General features: G+C 51.7%; 9 protein-coding genes across 9 annotated transcripts; 6 read left to right on the top strand and 3 right to left on the bottom strand.

Annotated features, from left to right (window-relative positions):
- Window positions 1–582: 582 nt before the first annotated feature.
- Window positions 583–1,591, top strand: LAESUDRAFT_665990 (uncharacterized protein; the record flags this gene model as incomplete). The annotated part of the gene is made up of 4 exons (XM_040905221.1): window positions 583–660; window positions 719–1,103; window positions 1,158–1,486; window positions 1,535–1,591. The coding sequence occupies 4 exons, from the start codon at window positions 583–585 to the stop codon at window positions 1,589–1,591; spliced, it is 849 nt and encodes a 282-aa protein (XP_040758254.1).
- Window positions 1,592–2,260: 669 nt separating this feature from the next.
- LAESUDRAFT_553473 (uncharacterized protein) lies at window positions 2,261–3,476 on the top strand. The gene is made up of 5 exons (XM_040902911.1): window positions 2,261–2,340; window positions 2,398–2,438; window positions 2,500–2,830; window positions 2,885–3,021; window positions 3,071–3,476. Exons 1-5 carry the CDS (start codon window positions 2,307–2,309, stop codon window positions 3,254–3,256), a joined length of 729 nt encoding a protein of 242 aa, XP_040758253.1. The 5' UTR covers window positions 2,261–2,306; the 3' UTR covers window positions 3,257–3,476.
- Window positions 3,125–4,104, top strand: LAESUDRAFT_732244 (uncharacterized protein). Its single transcript, XM_040910204.1, has one exon. It carries the CDS (start codon window positions 3,263–3,265, stop codon window positions 3,728–3,730), a length of 468 nt encoding a protein of 155 aa, XP_040758252.1. The 5' UTR covers window positions 3,125–3,262; the 3' UTR covers window positions 3,731–4,104.
- LAESUDRAFT_553475 (uncharacterized protein) lies at window positions 4,048–4,537 on the bottom strand. The gene has a single exon (XM_040902912.1). It carries the CDS (start codon window positions 4,437–4,439, stop codon window positions 4,173–4,175), a length of 267 nt encoding a protein of 88 aa, XP_040758251.1. The 5' UTR covers window positions 4,440–4,537; the 3' UTR covers window positions 4,048–4,172.
- Window positions 4,538–4,829, top strand: LAESUDRAFT_553476 (uncharacterized protein). The gene has a single exon (XM_040902913.1). It carries the CDS (start codon window positions 4,636–4,638, stop codon window positions 4,789–4,791), a length of 156 nt encoding a protein of 51 aa, XP_040758250.1. The 5' UTR covers window positions 4,538–4,635; the 3' UTR covers window positions 4,792–4,829.
- Window positions 4,830–6,286: 1,457 nt separating this feature from the next.
- LAESUDRAFT_553458 (uncharacterized protein) lies at window positions 6,287–8,072 on the top strand. The gene is made up of 7 exons (XM_040902910.1): window positions 6,287–6,468; window positions 6,546–6,643; window positions 6,697–7,098; window positions 7,155–7,406; window positions 7,463–7,726; window positions 7,796–7,873; window positions 7,935–8,072. The coding sequence occupies exons 1-7, from the start codon at window positions 6,416–6,418 to the stop codon at window positions 8,033–8,035; spliced, it is 1,248 nt and encodes a 415-aa protein (XP_040758249.1). The 5' UTR covers window positions 6,287–6,415; the 3' UTR covers window positions 8,036–8,072.
- A 1,157-nt stretch (window positions 8,073–9,229) lies between these two features.
- LAESUDRAFT_553422 (uncharacterized protein) lies at window positions 9,230–11,019 on the bottom strand. The gene is made up of 4 exons (XM_040902909.1): window positions 10,914–11,019; window positions 9,479–10,843; window positions 9,404–9,416; window positions 9,230–9,319 (listed from the first exon to the last, which is right to left on the bottom strand). The coding sequence occupies exon 2, from the start codon at window positions 10,840–10,842 to the stop codon at window positions 9,523–9,525; it is 1,320 nt and encodes a 439-aa protein (XP_040758248.1). The 5' UTR covers window position 10,843; window positions 10,914–11,019; the 3' UTR covers window positions 9,230–9,319; window positions 9,404–9,416; window positions 9,479–9,522.
- A 480-nt stretch (window positions 11,020–11,499) lies between these two features.
- On the top strand, window positions 11,500–12,126 carry LAESUDRAFT_745820 (histone-fold-containing protein; the record flags this gene model as incomplete). The annotated part of the gene is made up of 4 exons (XM_040911390.1): window positions 11,500–11,692; window positions 11,760–11,864; window positions 11,924–12,048; window positions 12,103–12,126. 4 exons carry the CDS (start codon window positions 11,500–11,502, stop codon window positions 12,124–12,126), a joined length of 447 nt encoding a protein of 148 aa, XP_040758247.1.
- Window positions 12,127–12,361: 235 nt separating this feature from the next.
- LAESUDRAFT_732242 (uncharacterized protein) lies at window positions 12,362–16,631 on the bottom strand. Its single transcript, XM_040910203.1, has 8 exons — window positions 16,127–16,631; window positions 14,829–15,977; window positions 14,311–14,770; window positions 13,635–14,257; window positions 13,112–13,254; window positions 12,935–13,052; window positions 12,743–12,882; window positions 12,362–12,691 (listed from the first exon to the last, which is right to left on the bottom strand). Exons 1-8 carry the CDS (start codon window positions 16,469–16,471, stop codon window positions 12,529–12,531), a joined length of 3,141 nt encoding a protein of 1,046 aa, XP_040758246.1. The 5' UTR covers window positions 16,472–16,631; the 3' UTR covers window positions 12,362–12,528.
- Window positions 16,632–16,648: the final 17 nt, after the last annotated feature.

Here is a 16,648-nt window from a genome sequence, read left to right as displayed (position 1 = left end):
TTAGCTATACGTTTACCTCGCCAATGCCAGACATATTCACATGGAATATAACATGGATTTGCAAATTCTACGCAATTTATCATGAAGAGGCATGTAATTCTGAAACGCAGGTACCACTCGATTGTGGATAGTAATCCCTTCACCATGTAGTAAGCGCTGTGCACTTGAAGTCTACGTGAAGGCTGACATTCTAAATACAAATTTACTCCTGCTTCCACGGCTCATCCATCTTCAGTCTTCCATCACTGTCCAGACCCCGTTCCGCGTATCCGGAGATTTTGCTTGAACCCATCGTGCTGCGCTTTTCTATCCGTGATGGATGGATATTCAGTAAGCACTGGGATGCTATTCATCGCAATTTAGACAGTCGACCATCTGATTCTAAAGTCTCATCTATCACTGGATGTTAGCTTCTTGGAACTTCTATTAGAAATGACTTCGCTCTGCGATATCTTTGTAGAAGGGTTTCCCATCATGTGCCCACCGTGTTGTGGTGAACTATAAATGACACTTCAGCCAATGTGACTGCAGGTCGAGCCGGTTTTACCAATGTTTCTCTTGATTCAGCCTCTCTTTTCACCCATGGGCACACTTCTGTATCACATATGCACCGTGTTTCTGTTCACCAAGTCCGACTTCAAGACTACCTTGATACCTGTCGTCAGTAGTCGTCTCTATTTATACCCATCATGTTGAAAATCTAACAAACGAATCTCAGACTGTATTAGCCATGGCTGTATCTCCTACACTCGAGGTCACGAGGGTCGTTCACAGCATAATGTGGACTTGGATACACCTGCTCCAGTTTGACGTGTCAAACCAGTCACTGAATATACAAGAGGACGAGATCAACAAGCCATGGAGACCTCTTCCGGCGAAGCGCGTTTCAATGAGAGCAGCACGCGTTGTGCATTGGCTACTCGTACCGTGCTGCTTCACCTTATCATGGAGTCACGGCACGGATGTGCTCTTGGCTAGTGTGGCGCTCGTTTTCATGAGCCTGCTCTACAACGAACTCCACTTACACGGCCGTTGGTTAGCACGCAACTTGCTCAATGCCGCGGGTACAGCGGCGTTTGAGGTCGGAGCGACACTTGTCGCAGGTGCGTCGTGCTGCAATCATTTGGCTTCTCTAAAAAAAATTCATACGTTTACAGCTGGAGGAATACATCGTTTAGATTGCACTGCGTTCATGTCAGTATGTCTCAGCGCAGCCATTATCGCTTCCACCATACACGCGCAGGACTTCAAAGACATCCGAGGCGACCAGCTTGTTAACCGAATCACAATTCCACTCTTGTTTCCTTCAGTTGCGCGATGGACCATGCTTCCCAGTCTGACTATATGGACCATGGTTCTGATACAAGTCTGGAGGATCACCTGGAGCATAGGCATCAGGCTCTTGATTGGAGCGATAGCTCTCGGGTATCGTTTTCTCGCTTTCAAGACGATTCGTAACGATCAGGCGTCATACGTCTGGTATAATGTGCGCACGGTCTTCTTCGTTTTGTGCCAATCTCATGACGGCTCACAGGTGTGGCTCTCTCTCGCTCACATATTACCTGTCTATTACAGAATAAGGCGTCAGTGAGTCTATGCGCTACTTTCTGATAGTTAGAAGATACGATGCTACTTATTGCGCAAGGCCGGTTGAGAGATCTCATCCACGTATTATGTCGAGTTGAAAGCCTTTATAAATCTCCCGGTTCATCTCTTGCCACGTAGGATTGATGTATCACTGATATGCCGCTGTGATATAGCTACCGCTTCGTATGATATCACTTGAACGGTGGCGCAGCGTCAAGTTCGGTTCTGGTTGTTTATCAAAATTCTGGATTTCCATTTCATTGTCGGGAATACTTCCAATTGATGTTTCGAGTTTGCACTTCCACAGAGGCTCAAGGCAGATCGGATACAAAATCTGTTGTCCAAAAAATCCCTGACGTGGAACTGGTAGTCGTTCCATTGAAATTAGAGTTGTTAATCAGTCATGGCGCGAAATATTCTCATTGCCTACTATTCGCTAAGCTTGAGTGACGTTGATATGCTCCGCTGCCCTGAAGGCCCGTCGGAACTGTTGCAGTGCCTTCTCTGACAGAATATGCTTGTAACAAGGGAGTTCAATATCCACCAGTGTTGAGACCTGAGGCCTTGAGGAGCCTGTCGTTTACTGCGGATATCGTCTTTTGACCGTCGTTGAATGAACGCCCACCGGCCGAATGTTTGTGGCACCTAGATCTGCTGCTACCTCAAAGGTCCCGCACCGCCAGCCTGAGTAGCGCGGTGCATCCCTCTTAGGGCCAGCTATGCCAGCACACACGATCTACATAGCGATAACAGGTATGCTGCTTCAGAGAAAAGGTGGCGCTCATGGGCATAATGCGATTTCGATTAAAGGCAAGCAAGCAACTGGGAAAATGTCACTGGCAGCGCGATTGGTGAGTGCACATACACGACGCTGCGCCCATGGGTTAATTGACTGCCTACAACGTTCAACAGAACGATAAAGTGTATTTTTCCCATGGACATGGGTTTGAGTTCCGGTTTTCTGTCGTTGATGGAAAGTCACAATTCGCAAACATGTTGCTTATCATCTTCGATGCCAGCACTCCCACTAGCTATCCGGGAGAGCTGCTTTACAAGGCATATATTCGCAAGCAATCATTGTGCGTCGTGGGCACCAAAAGCGATCTCTTGATTCAGGAAGATTGCCATCCAGAACTGACGAATCGCGAGTATTCCTGCCGTTTTGGATATTATTATGATGTCGACTACGTGCTTGTAAGCAACATGAGGGGGGATGGAATCGAGGATCTCATGGGGACAATAGGTTTGTTACATATCAACTTTTCGAGTTCACATCTGATTTTCTCTCATTGAGCAGTTTGTAACCTCTATCCCGTTCCCCCTCTGAAGAGAACATTCGTCGAGCGTCTGTCATCGGGTGCAGGTTCCCTCATATCTTCCATTCTGGATGGCATAATCGCATTGTTTGTGCTGCCTCATCCTCGACAGCAACAGGTTCGCTCATTCCGTTATATGTTTCATCTCCAAACTCAGTTACTTACAGGACATTCCTGTCGTACCATTAATTGAAAGCGATGATGAAGTCATCCACCTCATGGACAGCTCTGCAGTCAAAGATTGGGACAAAAGTCTCCTCCAACGCTTGAACGCAGGAGGATCCGACCAAGGTGTTCCTAGTCACCTCATCACGCCTTTTCTCATTGCCAAGGATGCAACGTCTTCAGAGTGAGACAGTATGGAATACGTGCGTCAACACACAAGCATACCGATCCCTCGCGCATACCACAACCACTTCTCATGGTTGATCATGGACCGTGTCGATGGTCAGATGCTTTACGAATGTTGGAACGAGCAGAGCGCCTTCATGAAATTCCGCATTGCTTGCACGCTACGACTTTATGTTAATCAACTTCGCTCAATAACGTCAGAAAGAGCAGGTGGCATTACGGACGGGATGATTGGTGGTGTCGTCTTTGATCATGTAGAGCGCGGTCCATTTGATTCTGTCCGTCGGTTTCGTCGCTTCTGCGAACTGGTCTCTTTCGTAGGATGGAAGACTGCCTACGAACGCAAACATAGGAAAATCCATGCTATGCATAGCCGTCCTCCCTTGAGCGATGGTCCTGGACTCTCGTCTTCACTCACGGCGACCTCAATGCAACAAACATCATGCTGGACAAGAACAACGTGCTGTGGCTCATAGACTGGGGCTCAGCGGGTTTCTACCCTGCTTGCGTGGAATCACTGGCTATGCGATGTGTCGACGGTAATGGTGAAGAAGAGGACCGGATGCCAAAGTCATGGGCTCGTTATAGATCATTCATAACCGGAAGGACGAATCGCTCGGAAGATGACTTCTGGCAGTACCTAACATCTACTATACATCGCTTCTGAATAAGAAGCATACACGCTATCAACACGAAGGTGACTGCATTTACTCATGAGGGGTAGAATTGTCTGACGCGAGGGAAGGGATTAGGGGACGAGACCGTCCCGGAATTTGTTGTTCGCCGCCTATGTCTCCTTCCATGCAGTCTCTAAGATGTCCGCCGCAACCTATCCATTGATTGTTGACGAGTCTGCATGAAAACCAACAGCCAATACATACATCCGGTACCTTTCTTGTAGTAGCGAACCGTTCGCCCTCACCGACATGCAAGCTCGATGGACAACTGAACGGATATGGTCCCGAGCACCGATATTCGCTCCGGGCGAACCTCGATATCTAGAAACCCGAAATAGCTGAGCACATCTTCGGGTGTGCCTTCGTATCTTAGGATTTCGACATGTTCAGGGACATCCAGCGGATGATTTGCAGCCAACGCCCACCGGGCTAACAAGGTTGGAAGTGCTAATCCAGTAGTACGGCGCAGTCGATCTTCGGCAGCAGTGCATGACACTGCTAAGAGCATCTGGCGAACCTTGGACGTTCCATCTGTGAGAGGTGGCTATATCTGGTGCTCTGGGGACCGTTCATGGTTCTGCGCAGCGGATCAGACAGAAGACTGCGAACGGGATGCGATACACTCACCTGGTCATAGTACAGTTTAAGTCAAGGTATGGACAGAAGCAATTGAGGGCTCAGGCTCGTCGCGAACCGATGAACAGATGCTTGAGGGAGGCGTTTTTGATGCTCATTTGGCACACCTTTTTATATCTGGGCTCATTTTCCTGACCTTCCTTGCGAGGACATCAAGAAGCATGCAAGGCCAGGACTGTTATGATTCTTCGAAGGCATCGGAAGCATTTCTGATCATTTCATGACCGGGCGGGGACAGAACAGCCGAACGGATGAGGATTGGTATACTCGGAAATCGATTTCGCTAAGTGTGCTTCAATTTAAGACGAAACACGTTCGTCCGGGGTAGTACGTTCAGTGTATTTCTTTTCACAGCGCTTCATCGCACCCGATCCGAATCTGTGACATCTAGAGATGAGGAGTCTCGAGATTTGACTGACTTGCGTAGCACCTCTGGGAGTGAATGAGAACACGTTTTGAATATGCGCGCATATTTTCATACCTGGAATCTCTCAGTTGGTGACGGGTAGACGCTACTGGCAAATCATCAGGAAAACTGAAATCCGGCTTATGACACTTTTACCTGCTTGCTATCACCAAAAAGCACAGAGAGTTCAAGATAGTCTCAGGACCTCCTTGTTTTTTGAACTTTTCTTCTGGTTGAGAGCTTCTTGATGTCACCTTATTGGTTTGTACAAGCCAAAACCCTGAGAGAGAAGGCAATCTGATGCACAGTGCGCGTTATCATCTTGAACGTGAACTATATGTGTTGTGGTTGATCAAAGGTTGCATTAGCCATGCCGCAGCTTGCAATGGACAGACTCCGGGCTAGTAGTTGAGAAACGTATGAATCCGTGGATTGCGTGACCTCCGTGACGTTCCACCAAATCTCGCTTCGAGACCATGTTCTGCTGTAAAATTATGCTGCCCAAGAGAACGTAGTCGAGATCTGTATCAATATATGAATTCTACCATCATGTACCCGATGCCACAGAAAGATGGTGTGGCGTGCGCTCAGTGTCAGAAATCAGACTCAGACCAAATGCGGAGGTTAGTCACGATGCCCGTCGCCATTTGAATATATAGAAAATAGCTTACATTCGACTTGCTTTCATCGACCATCATGACCGCTACCACGAATCCGCCGCTCTCTGATATGCAAAGTCCTGCGGTGGGCATCCCCACTCATCAAACTCATCACAAGGATCCTTCTACCACCAATTCTGAGTTACCTTCATACATTAGCAGTGTTTCTGACGCTTGCTATTCCTCCCTGGATGCTTCTGATGCAGTCTGGCACGAGAAGAACAACACATCTGGGTCGGACCGCGAGACGCATGGAGACGGAGATGACGAGACCGCTGTGGGCATCGGTCTACTCCCCAAAGAGGTTTACGAGCGTACGATGAACAGCTGGAGGGCTACCGTTCATAAAAGAGTGCGACAGAACGTTGCATGGGAGTCGGAGGTGTTGGCGAAGATGCAGGTGAGCATGCAACCTCAGTGTGCATCGGGCTATACCCAGAGCTTCTACACGTTCTTGGCTTAATGACCGAATGGTATCGGCTCACCTGGTTAAGACAGACCTGCCCACATTCGAACCTCTCGTGCTGTTTGAAATGCCTAGTGTCAGGCCCATTATGTCGTCGTCGACTGTGTTCCAACCCGCCGCTATGCACATGAAATGTCATGTGAATTGAGTGCAACTTGCGAACTGCCGTCTGTCCCCATGTTCGTTATGAAATGATGCTTTCTCCTATGTTCCAGAGAGAGTATTTGTGCTGATTTTTTGCGCAGGCCTACGTCCGTCGTCCGTTCCTGGACGTGTATTTCGTGTACACATCCTCCCTTGGGACACATACCTTCTTCATGGTAATCCTGCCCGCACTCATCTTCTTCGGGTACGGATCTATTGGGCGTGGGTATGTTCTAGTTCGTGTGTTCTGTTCACCGGTCTTGCTGATGTTTCGCCTGCTACCGGCATGAATGTTATCAATAGACTGCCTATGGTCCTCGCACTGGGAGTCTATATGGCCTCATTCATCAAAGACTCAGTCTGCTCTCCGAGGCCGTTCGCTCCGCCTGTCACGAGACTGAGTAAGTCGTATTGCCTCTATAGACCCAAGATGCCCACTCAGTTCGCTCCGAAGCTATCGGTAACCATCATCTCGAGTACGGGTTCCCATCGACACATTCTGCGAACAGCGTCTCGATTGCGCTGTTCTTCTATTCGCTCCTTCAACACGCCTACGTTACCCCGTCATCTGCTCGCTTCCCCGTGTTCAACGTCATGTATAGCTCTACACATTCGGCATTGGAACACATGTCTGCCACGCCCGGCGTAGACACGATGGTATCTGATACCACATACCGTGTCTTGTCTGGCGTACTTCTGTTCTACGTATTCTCGATCGTGTATGGCCGGCTATATACAGGCATGCACTCATTCACGGATTGCGCGGTCGGTGTGCTACTCGGAGTCGGAGTCTGGGCATTCGATCAACTTTTCAGTGGATGGCTGCATGTGTGGGTCAGGGATTCTGGCTGGATCGGTGAGCACATTGAAGTTTATCCCTCGAGGTAGCTCTAAATCTGTCCATTCCTGCAGTACCTGCAGTGACGATTCCGCTCTGCCTGCTGTCCGTTCACTGGCATCCGCAGCCGATAGACGACTGCCCGTGCTTCGAGGATGCGATCGCGTTCATCTCGGTCGTGCTGGGTGAGATCCTGTCGCGATGGTATATGCTGCACAACGGCTACGGAGATGAGTACTTCGTACACGTTATGCCTGGCAGTCCGTGGGGCAGCTGGCTCGACACGCTCACCTGGTGGACCGTCGCCGTTGCCAAGATGACTGTCGGTGAGTCGCCCGCCGTGCCCCTAAAAGTATCCCACGCTAATCACATCACCCCGTAGGCATCCTGATTATTTTCATATGGCGCATCTTCGCGAAGAACATGTCACACTTCGTGTTGCCGCCGCTCTTCCGGCTGCTCTCGCATGCGTTCACGCTCCCGCATCGGCGATTCTACACGCCCGCGACGGACTATAAGAACGTACCGCCCGAGACGGGGCTGCACCCGATCCCATCCGTGATCGACCTTCCGGGCATGATGGAGATGGAGACGGACGGTGGCGGCGCGAGCGGCGTGCGCGGTCTGCGATATGACAACATCTACGGTGAGCGTAGCGTCAAGCTCAGAGGCAACAAGGGCCGCCAGACGGGCTTGTCTGTGCCTGGGACTGTAGAAAAGGAAGAATATCCGGTTGATCTGGACGAGGAAAACGGTGAAAAGCAGGACATCGTCAAGCATTACGATGCAGACGGTAGGTCTCGGGCACATGTCACTCGTGGACGTTCACGCTGACGGTAGATTTTCGTCTGCAGTGCTGACCAAGGTCATTGTGTACTGCGGTATCGGCTTGCTTGCTTGTGGGGTCATCCCGGTCATGTTTGAGGCGCTGGGCTGGGGCGTGCAATGGAGCTGAGCGAGGACGGAGCGGACTGGGTGTGTATATTCACAGACTATCTATTGATTCGCTAAGACTGGACCGAAGTAACCTACCATGTATTATTACTACGTATGTCAGCCTGCCGCTCGTAATGACCACCTTTCTCTGCACTTAAATTCATAATAGTCCCTTCCCAGAGTAATTGCACTTTCGTGAAGCTGTAAAGTTTGAGAAAACGCCGCCGGGTATAGCGAAACTCCCGCTGACATGTTTGACACCTGCATTTCTTCTAAGCAACATTTATACAGTATCGACGTCGTAGCACTATTCAGGACGTTACGGCGCCAGAACTTCAAGCAGGTTACACAGCTCATATACAAGGGCGAACGAACGAAATTTGACAATAGAGCAGAGAGGGACACGATGACGAGTAACAGGGAACGGGACGGGGATGCGAGAATGAATGACCGTATCAGGTTGAAATAGCTAGGGAGGGGTTGGGATTGGTTCGATGCTGTGGGCGATACCAAAGGGGACACGGGAGTTGAATAGCAAGAGAAGGGGAAAGAGGAACGAGGCGATAAAGGCAGGAACGAAAGTAGCGAGAGCAACAGAGACTGCGCCACCACGAGCGCAGCACACGTCCTGTCCATAATATCCAAGAAGCGTTTTTCTCATTTCGGCATTCACTTCGATTCATTCGCACATCTCCTCCTGCTTGGCCCCTCGGCTTCGACTGCCATCTCCCTTGCCAATGCAGAGGTAGAAGGCTTCAGAAACGCGACGATTACTTCTTCGAGATGCATCTGCATCCTCGCTGCCGATGCCGATGGCTGTGGCTCGACAATCACAACGCACAGCACCGCGTAATCCTCCATGACGCGCCTGACCTTATTTGTATTCAGTTGGGCATACGCTTGCTGCCGGCAAGGCGCGCCGCGAACGCATCCCAGAACGGCGAGCCCAGCGTTTGCATCAGCGTCTGCAACGCAGCGCTTGCAAGCATTGCCTGCTGAGGCATCGGCGGCGGCATGCATCTTGTTGGTAATCGAAGCGAGAGGCGAGGCGAACGTTGAGGGATAGGAGGCCGCAGCCGGCTTGCCAGAGAGTAATATGGAGAGCGATGCTAGTTGCTTCGTGAAAACGTGCGGCCGCAGGCTGCCCGCGAGCCCGCTCGGGCTGGAGCTTGAGTTGTGACTCGACGAGGAGGAAGACGAGCTCGGCGATGAGCTCGAACTTGGCTGCTGTTGTTCGTGGGACGCATGTTGGTGGCGGTAGTGTTGCTGTGCCGCCATGTTCCTCCACAACTGCATCCGGTACCTAAGCACATACAGTCACGTTAGCGTTGTGGCCTTCGAAGAATTCGTGACATCTGAAGATCAGTAGCTTCGACGTTTGACTGACTTGCGAAGAACCTCTGGGAATGAATGAGAATACATTTTAAGTGTCTATGCCTATAATCCTATCTGGAATACTTACAGGTTGGTAACGGGTAGACGCTACTGAGCCAGCATCCTTTCCACCTACGGACAAGGATACTCCTTGTGAAACTCCTGCCATCCACCTGACAACCCTCTGAATATGGATATCTTGTCTTGAGACCGTCCACATATCACTTGTAGTTGACAACTGGCACGCCGAATGCTAGGTAATTTTTCAATGATGCGACCCGCTGTTTCCTCCGCCCACGAAATTGGGGATTGTGTCCAGTCTACCTTTATAGTGATGGTTATTCCCGGATGACCATGTGCCAAGGTCGCCAACGCAGCGTCGACATACTGCCAAGCTGCAGCGCGCACACTCGGCGGTCGCTGCAGAGTGGCGATAACTGCAGGGTCACAGTCATTCCGGCTCAGGCTGATGGTGATCCGTCGGAGGGCCTGGCACTCGCGGTGCACTACGCGCAGCAGAGAATGGACGACAACTAGATGGGGAAGGTCCACGCTCTCGACGCCATCGAAGACGACATGGAGCGAGGATAAACGAGGGTTTTGCGAGAAGTCAAGGTGGGACAACGTTGATTCAGTACGTGCATTGAAGGATCTTGCGTCGAGCTCAAGAGTCAGTTCGTCAAGATAATCCCCAGCTGCCTGCAGCAGGCTATGCAAGACGATGAGCGTTGCAGGCTGTTGGCTCCAAGATACCGTAAGCCTTCGGACATGAAGATGTAGTGGGCCTCGTATCAACCACAACGCGATACTGCGATGGCATACTGTGACTTGAAGAGTGTCGATGTACATCGGCTGCTTGGGTACTATTTCAGCGAGGACAGAACCGAGCGGAACGTTCTTCGTTATAAAAAACAGCCCGGCGCGCCCGCCGTGCAACTGCTGCCATTGTATCCTGTCCAGGTAAAGTGCGGAGAGTTTGGGGCATGCACATAGCATTCGGAACAGGTCGAAAGCCTTTGGTCGCCAAAAGTGGATTTGAGATAGTCGGATAGACCTAACCTCTGAAAAGAGCACGGGCAAGTGTCGAATGACCTTCTCAGACACGCAACCAGCAGCCCATCCGACCACGTCCAATTCATCGACCGCATTGAGCTTCAGGAGGACCAACGGCCATTCGCGATCTAGGCGGCCGCCAACAGGATCCTGGATTGGCCCAATCGAAAGGGATAATATCAGCGATGCGATCCTTGGATTGCTCAGGACGAGCGACTCGAGCTGTTCATAGCGTTCAGCGCTAACGAGGGACACCTTGCGAAATGCGTGTTTTTGGGCTCTGAGGAGCCATGAATGACATGTGAGAGCACATAGCGACAGCGTCGCTCGATCGTCTCGCAAGAGATCTATTATATAGTCACTGATCTCGGCAGGCACCCGCGGACTAGATGTGGCCATGCTACAAAACGAGCGGTAGATCCTACTGAGCGGGCGGGCGAAAGATGATCATGTTCAGTTTAGAGACGCACCGAAAAATGTGGGTATGGCCTTGGTCGAGAGAGTAGAGCAGATAGCAGATACAAGGTGTTGATTATTAAGATATACCGTCGATTGGCGCCCACGGCCCTCGAGCGACTCGCGTGGCGGAGCAAGTGCGAGACGACACATATCTTGCACACTTTGGTAGACTGTGACTTTGCTACAGAAGAAGACAATTTCGCGTCATGTATACAATGCCGGAGCTAAGATATTAAGGCCTGTTGTTCGAGTGGAACCACCATCGCATTGAGACCTGAGGCCAAACAGATCACCATATCCGACGTGCCAAGATGACTACAGAGAGCGTAGAGCCAGAAAGACGTTGCAAACGTTTGCGCATTGAGCATGAAAGAAACTCCAGAAATGGATGGACATGGACTGTGGATAGACAGCATGGGGCGCGTCTTACGGACGCGAACGGTCACTTTGTCACAGTCGACATCACAGCTTGTAACGTCACAGTATATATGGCGTTGGAATTCGCATGTCGATAATAGGACACCCTGTCCCTCAACCACTACGTCCTGTGCCTTTTTCGTACTCACAGTCCAAGTCTACCTCAATATTTGATATATAATGGCTCCCAAACCTGCGTCCACTGCCGGAAAGGCTCCTGCATCCACCGCGTCCAAGGCTCCTGCGAAGACAACCGCAGAGGGTGCGAAGGGTGCGAAGAAGACTTCGAAGCCTGCACCTGCCGCTGGTGAGGAGACGAAGAAGAGGAGGCGAAAAGGTCGCAAGGAGACGTATTCGTCTTACATCTACAAGGGTGCGTACTCTGCAATGACCAGTGAAAGGCGTTCGACTGAGAGGTCCAATTGTTGTGCTGTCTGTAGTGCTCAAGCAGGTGCACCCTGACACTGGTATTTCAAACAAGGCAATGGCTATTCTCAACTCGTTTGTGAACGATATCTTTGAGCGTATCGCCACCGAGGCCTCTAGTGCGTTTCAGCGCCCCTAGCGTGTTCAGATAAGTTCATGTTGATGATACTATCGACAGAGCTCGCATCATACTCGAAGAAGTCGACTATCTCCTCTCGTGAGATTCAAACGGCTGTGCGACTCATCCTGCCCGGTGAACTTGCCAAGCACGCTATCTCTGAGGGCACCAAGTCCGTCACCAAGGCACGTCGCATGTGTCTTATCCTTGCATTGAGATGACTCACTTTGCTGCTACAGTTCTCGAGTGCGGGAGCCAAGTAAAGCGTGCGTTAAGGCTTCAGTGCGTTTATCGTAATGTTGTAGCAGTTTCTACTATGTATCTTCGGCTTCTACGAACGTGTATTGTACTCATCTCTAGGATGTATATGAGCCTGACAGCTGAAAGTTGTGAAGGTAGTTGAACTGGCTGGTTCCTTTGAAGATTATCGCTATTACTCGTCGATGCATCAGCCATGACGCATGAGGCCTTGAGGCCGTATGACTCCATCCGAGCAATGCACACAGCGATCAACACGTATCTTATACACATATATACAGGAACGATTACTAACTCTAGATGAAAACAGAACATCCTCTATAACGTGCACTGCACATAACATTGTACCACCGAGTATGGACTCTGGAGGTGCTGGATAGTAGAAAGATATACTGTAGTGAGATTGCTCATGCACGCTGCAGCCAACCAACATCCAGGCCAGTCATGGTACGCATGCCCTCTGGGTACGCAGTGTTGCTCTCCTTGAGGAGCCCAGCAAGACGACGACAGATGTCCAGCGGGTAGTACAGGTGTTCCGCTTGCGGAAAGCCTGGATATTTGTTGAGGACTCTGTCGGGCTGCATGAGCATGCAACGACTACAGGCACATCGGAATGCTTACACCTGCAGATCTGAGTATGCCATGGATGGCCCCAAGACTTTGAAGAGTACTTTCGCGGCATGGATAGACCCGCTCTTGGTGATTACGTACTCGGCCGGCGTTGTATACGCTATCCGCATGCTGGGCTTAAACAGCCAGATCTGATTCATAGCAGTGTAAGAGCAGGGACTTTGAGCATGGGCAGCCACTCACCAAGATTCGCGGTCGTTCCTCCTCCTCATCGAAGATGATGAAGCGGTACGTCGCATGCGCGTGGACGAACTCGTTCATATCCTCCGCGATGAACGCAGACAGAGGAATCTTGCAGGAACTAGAGCATGATCTCGTTGATTACATACATGGAAGACAAAACATATTTCAGGGACGCACTCTGCCTTGGGGTTCACGGGCCGGATAGCGTATTTGGCCATCCTGTAGACGTTGGACCGCGAACCGTCCTGCGACCGATGTTCCTGCGACCGCCCAACAACCGCGCCACAAATACAGCGGACCCGCTGCCAATCATCCGCACGCTGTAGAGAAGCAAGCGTCAGCACCGCTTTATGGCAACAGCGCGTGAGAAAAGAAAGGGGGAGGAATAATCTGAACGAATGTGCCCTCGCATGTAGCTCTCGAGACGTGGACCTCGGAAACTCAAGAGTTGTTGAGCAAGCAGCCAGGCTTATGTTACTCTCGGACGCTTTGTATCAGCCAAAGGAGCGAATCCCGCCGCCGTCCCGCACAACGGCGCAGCGTCCCGGCACGACGACCAAAACCAGCGAGGGCTTCGGTCGCGCGCACAGAATGCCTGCCAATGCACAGGCTCGACAGCCGTTGGTAGACAGCCAACGTCGGCCTTCTTTTCGTCCTGCACTACGTGCTTATAATGTATCGCAAATCGAAGTTTACGCACCTTCCCATCGTCTTCTTCGCTACACGGCCAGAGATTATGCTGCGCAATGGCAGACTGCTCGAAGAGAATGTAGCTCCCGCCAACGAGGGCCTCGCCCTCCCCCGGCCAGAAACCCTCATTCGAGTGCTTCATGACATCTTCGTGCAGCTTTTGATCCGAATGGCACATCCATGCATCCACAAGTTCGGCCCAGTGCTCCGAGGGAAGGTCGCGATACTCACGAAGCCGCGAGCAGTGTACAAGGGGCAGCGAACACGATGCGCAGATAAACGTCGTCGGACGAAACTCTGCTAGACGAGAGGCGTCCAAAAGTGCTGCAGGAGAGGACAAATTCTGCTCTGAGGGAGTGGCGGCGAGCTTTATCTGGAAGGCCTGTCCATCGACCTTCACCTCCTTCTTGCCGGGCGAGGCCCGAGCTGGTAATAGGAGGAAGGGCGATGTATTAAGGCCGCATTTCAGCACGAGACGCTCGTTGGGGCCATTGCCCTTGCTGAGCATGACAGTTGGAGGGACCACCTCCGCCTCGAGATTCACTCCCGCGATCATCCTCGAAACGGTCAGGAACACTAACACATGCTGCAGGTTCTCGTGGTACTCCGCCACGTAGGTCACTTCCAGACCAGCTACAATAGAAAGTTCAGCCCATTTCTACGCAGCGTACAAACTAAGCAGTTACCTTGAAGTGACGAATTCGATGCAATCGCCGAACCCACCCGCCGCGCCTTAGACGACCGCGTCTTCTTCGACTCTCCCGAGGACGTCGCACCAGGCGAAGATGACCGGGAAGACGACGGCATTAACCACGCCAGTGGCGGCGCAGACATACTCCTGCTCCGCGTGTCCTTGCCTGATCTCCACCTCCGAGGCGGCGGGAGTGCAGACAGATTGCCAAAATCCTGTGGCACAGGTTCCTTCACAAATTCGGGCAGGCTTAGCAGCGCGCATGGGTCGGCCATTTGCATCTTTAGCTGAACAGAGTCAGGGATGGTCTCACGGATGAACTCTGGCAGGGTGAGCATGGCTTCTGGATCTTTGCCCTTGAAGCGAGCCGAGCCCGACGGTGTAAGGACCGCATCTTGAGAATGCAAACGTCCCGACTCCGAATGCTGCACAAGCTGCGAGACGAACTCGTCTCTCTAATCAATGTATGCCTGACGTCAATCCCCGTTATTATGCAGAATTTCGAACACTGACCTTCTCGCGCTCACGCTGTCTCGCCCTCTCCAGCTTGGCCTGCATTCCGCCTTCAATCACAACCACCTGGTCCTGCATTTTCCTCTCCGATGCCCTTCCAATCAGCTCCAGCATCTTGTCTAATTCCCTCGCCTCGTCTATCTCACGCTCCTTCCCCTTCCGCGACGCCCCGGAGAGCCGTGCCCTCTCCATTTGCTCAACCTTGGATTTCTTCAGCTCCACACGCTGGTCGTGCAGCTGCGGCGCAACGAGGTACAGGCGATCGATGGCGAGCGTGACCGCCTCGAGATCCATGCGCATTTTCTCGCTTAGCCCGCGATTGTGGGCGCCAAGAATCGGACTCCTCTCCACGGGGCTACTTGAGCTGGATGACTCTCCGGTCTTCGAACAAGAGGGATACCCGCCTTTGAGATCATCAGCTAGCGCGGAGGATCCGGGCTCGTATTGCGGCAACCCCTCGACTTCGCCTTCTGCATCATACCACGAGTTGTCATACTCTGGCGGGAGAACATCTACATCCGATGTACGTGCACGGCAGAGAGACAGAACGTCTTCTAGCTCTTCATCCACTTTCGCCCACAGCAGCGCCTGTTCAACTTGTAGCACAGGTGAGGCCACATTTCCGGGGCTAGGCGACCTATCTCCACGTGCTAGCCGAAAGTCACTAAGCTGACGGCGAAGGTTCGCATAAGGATCTGCAGGAGTGACAGGCAAGGTTGCAGACCCCCACGAGGCCACACGAGGCGCGGAGGGCAGGCGCAGAGATGGCTGCAGGATTGCGAGACAATGAAAATGTTCAATGAGCGATGCCAGAGTGCGCACCAGGGCGGCATCATGCACAGATAATGCATGAGTGGCCAGACGGTCTACGTGCATCTGAAGCTCATGGATCATTGTCTTGTCATCCATCGTCTCCAGAGACGGAGACCCTTGTTGCGCATCGGGATCGCATGTTCGAAGGTTCAATACGAGCGTTTGCAGAGCGGATGAGGGCGCATCAGTGGCGGTCGGATGTAATGAGGAACGTGGAGGCATGGAATGACGGCGGTCTGGTACAATTCTTCGCCAACGAGTAGGAGTGGACAAGAGATCGTTGAGGGTCGTGATACATGACATTTGTACATTCGCAATTGAAGGCATGAGGTCCTCCTGCAGAGTATCAGCATGAAAAACTTATACAGAAGTAAAGCTAGCCTCGAGAGCGTCCAAAGTCCCACAATGTGGGTATTTGGGTTCAAGCCCTCGCTGGTCCGCACAAGGCTAGCTTTGAGTTTCAAGGACTGGCAAGAAACACTCACCGACGGTGCAGCCCTACTTCCCAACCCGCCCAACACGGACTGCGCTGCAGCCGAAAGCAACTGCTCGTCTGCAACTTGAGACTCGCCGCTCCTTGCATTGTTCACTAACGCCACACTTTCGTCCTCTGCAGCACCGAGATGGAACTGGTCGTCAAACGGATCTGTACCATCAATGTGCAATTCCTCCTCCTCGAGGTCTTGCAGGAGCTCTTCCTGCTCTCTCTGAGCCTGGGTTGGGAAGGGAGATGGGATACTCGACTGCAAAGCGTGCCATAGCTCTCGTTGCCTCGTTTCAGTGGCTTGAACAGATGCCGGGACCGTCCGCGAGCTGGTGAGTGTCGCCATTCACGAGTGAGGATGTCGCCGGGTTCTGAGACAACGTAAAGCCGTATAGAAGATTTTATGAGACGTGGACAGAGAAGATCAGATAGTGAACGTTGCCAGCAGTGCTTCGAGCACAGCCGGATTTGAACGAGTGTGACGGTGATGAGTTGGTGAGGTGAAATAGAGGGTTCGATCCGA

This window comes from Laetiporus sulphureus (assembly GCF_001632365.1).
Source record: "Laetiporus sulphureus 93-53 unplaced genomic scaffold LAESUscaffold_80, whole genome shotgun sequence".
NCBI classification, from domain to species: Eukaryota; Fungi; Basidiomycota; class Agaricomycetes; order Polyporales; family Laetiporaceae; genus Laetiporus; species Laetiporus sulphureus.
Note: the sequence above shows the minus strand (reverse complement) of the source record. Positions and strands in the feature narration are given on the sequence as shown.

What these genes read in the sequence shown, in the direction of transcription:
- LAESUDRAFT_553458 (XM_040902910.1), top strand. Translation starts at nt 6,416, where the DNA reads ATGGTAATCCTGCCCGCACTCATCTTCTTCGGGTACGGATCTATTGGG. An exon ending in TACGGATCTATTGGGCGTGG is followed by an intron (nt 6,469 to 6,545) that starts GTATGTTCTAGT and finishes TGTTATCAATAG; the next exon opens with ACTGCCTATGGTCCTCGCAC. An exon ending in CAGGGATTCTGGCTGGATCG is followed by an intron (nt 7,099 to 7,154) that starts GTGAGCACATTG and finishes CCATTCCTGCAG; the next exon opens with TACCTGCAGTGACGATTCCG.
- LAESUDRAFT_553475 (XM_040902912.1), bottom strand. Translation starts at nt 4,439, where the DNA reads ATGCTCTTAGCAGTGTCATGCACTGCTGCCGAAGATCGACTGCGCCGT.
- LAESUDRAFT_732244 (XM_040910204.1), top strand. Translation starts at nt 3,263, where the DNA reads ATGGAATACGTGCGTCAACACACAAGCATACCGATCCCTCGCGCATAC.
- LAESUDRAFT_732242 (XM_040910203.1), bottom strand. Translation starts at nt 16,471, where the DNA reads ATGGCGACACTCACCAGCTCGCGGACGGTCCCGGCATCTGTTCAAGCC. An exon ending in GCGAAGAAGACGATGGGAAG is followed by an intron (nt 13,255 to 13,634) that starts GTGCGTAAACTT and finishes GCTTCTCTACAG; the next exon opens with CGTGCGGATGATTGGCAGCG. An exon ending in AGGAACGACCGCGAATCTTG is followed by an intron (nt 12,883 to 12,934) that starts GTGAGTGGCTGC and finishes GCTATGAATCAG; the next exon opens with ATCTGGCTGTTTAAGCCCAG.
- LAESUDRAFT_553422 (XM_040902909.1), bottom strand. Translation starts at nt 10,842, where the DNA reads ATGGCCACATCTAGTCCGCGGGTGCCTGCCGAGATCAGTGACTATATA.
- LAESUDRAFT_553476 (XM_040902913.1), top strand. Translation starts at nt 4,636, where the DNA reads ATGCTTGAGGGAGGCGTTTTTGATGCTCATTTGGCACACCTTTTTATA.
- LAESUDRAFT_553473 (XM_040902911.1), top strand. Translation starts at nt 2,307, where the DNA reads ATGCCAGCACACACGATCTACATAGCGATAACAG. An exon ending in GATCTACATAGCGATAACAG is followed by an intron (nt 2,341 to 2,397) that starts GTATGCTGCTTC and finishes TTTCGATTAAAG; the next exon opens with GCAAGCAAGCAACTGGGAAA. An exon ending in TGTCACTGGCAGCGCGATTG is followed by an intron (nt 2,439 to 2,499) that starts GTGAGTGCACAT and finishes AACGTTCAACAG; the next exon opens with AACGATAAAGTGTATTTTTC.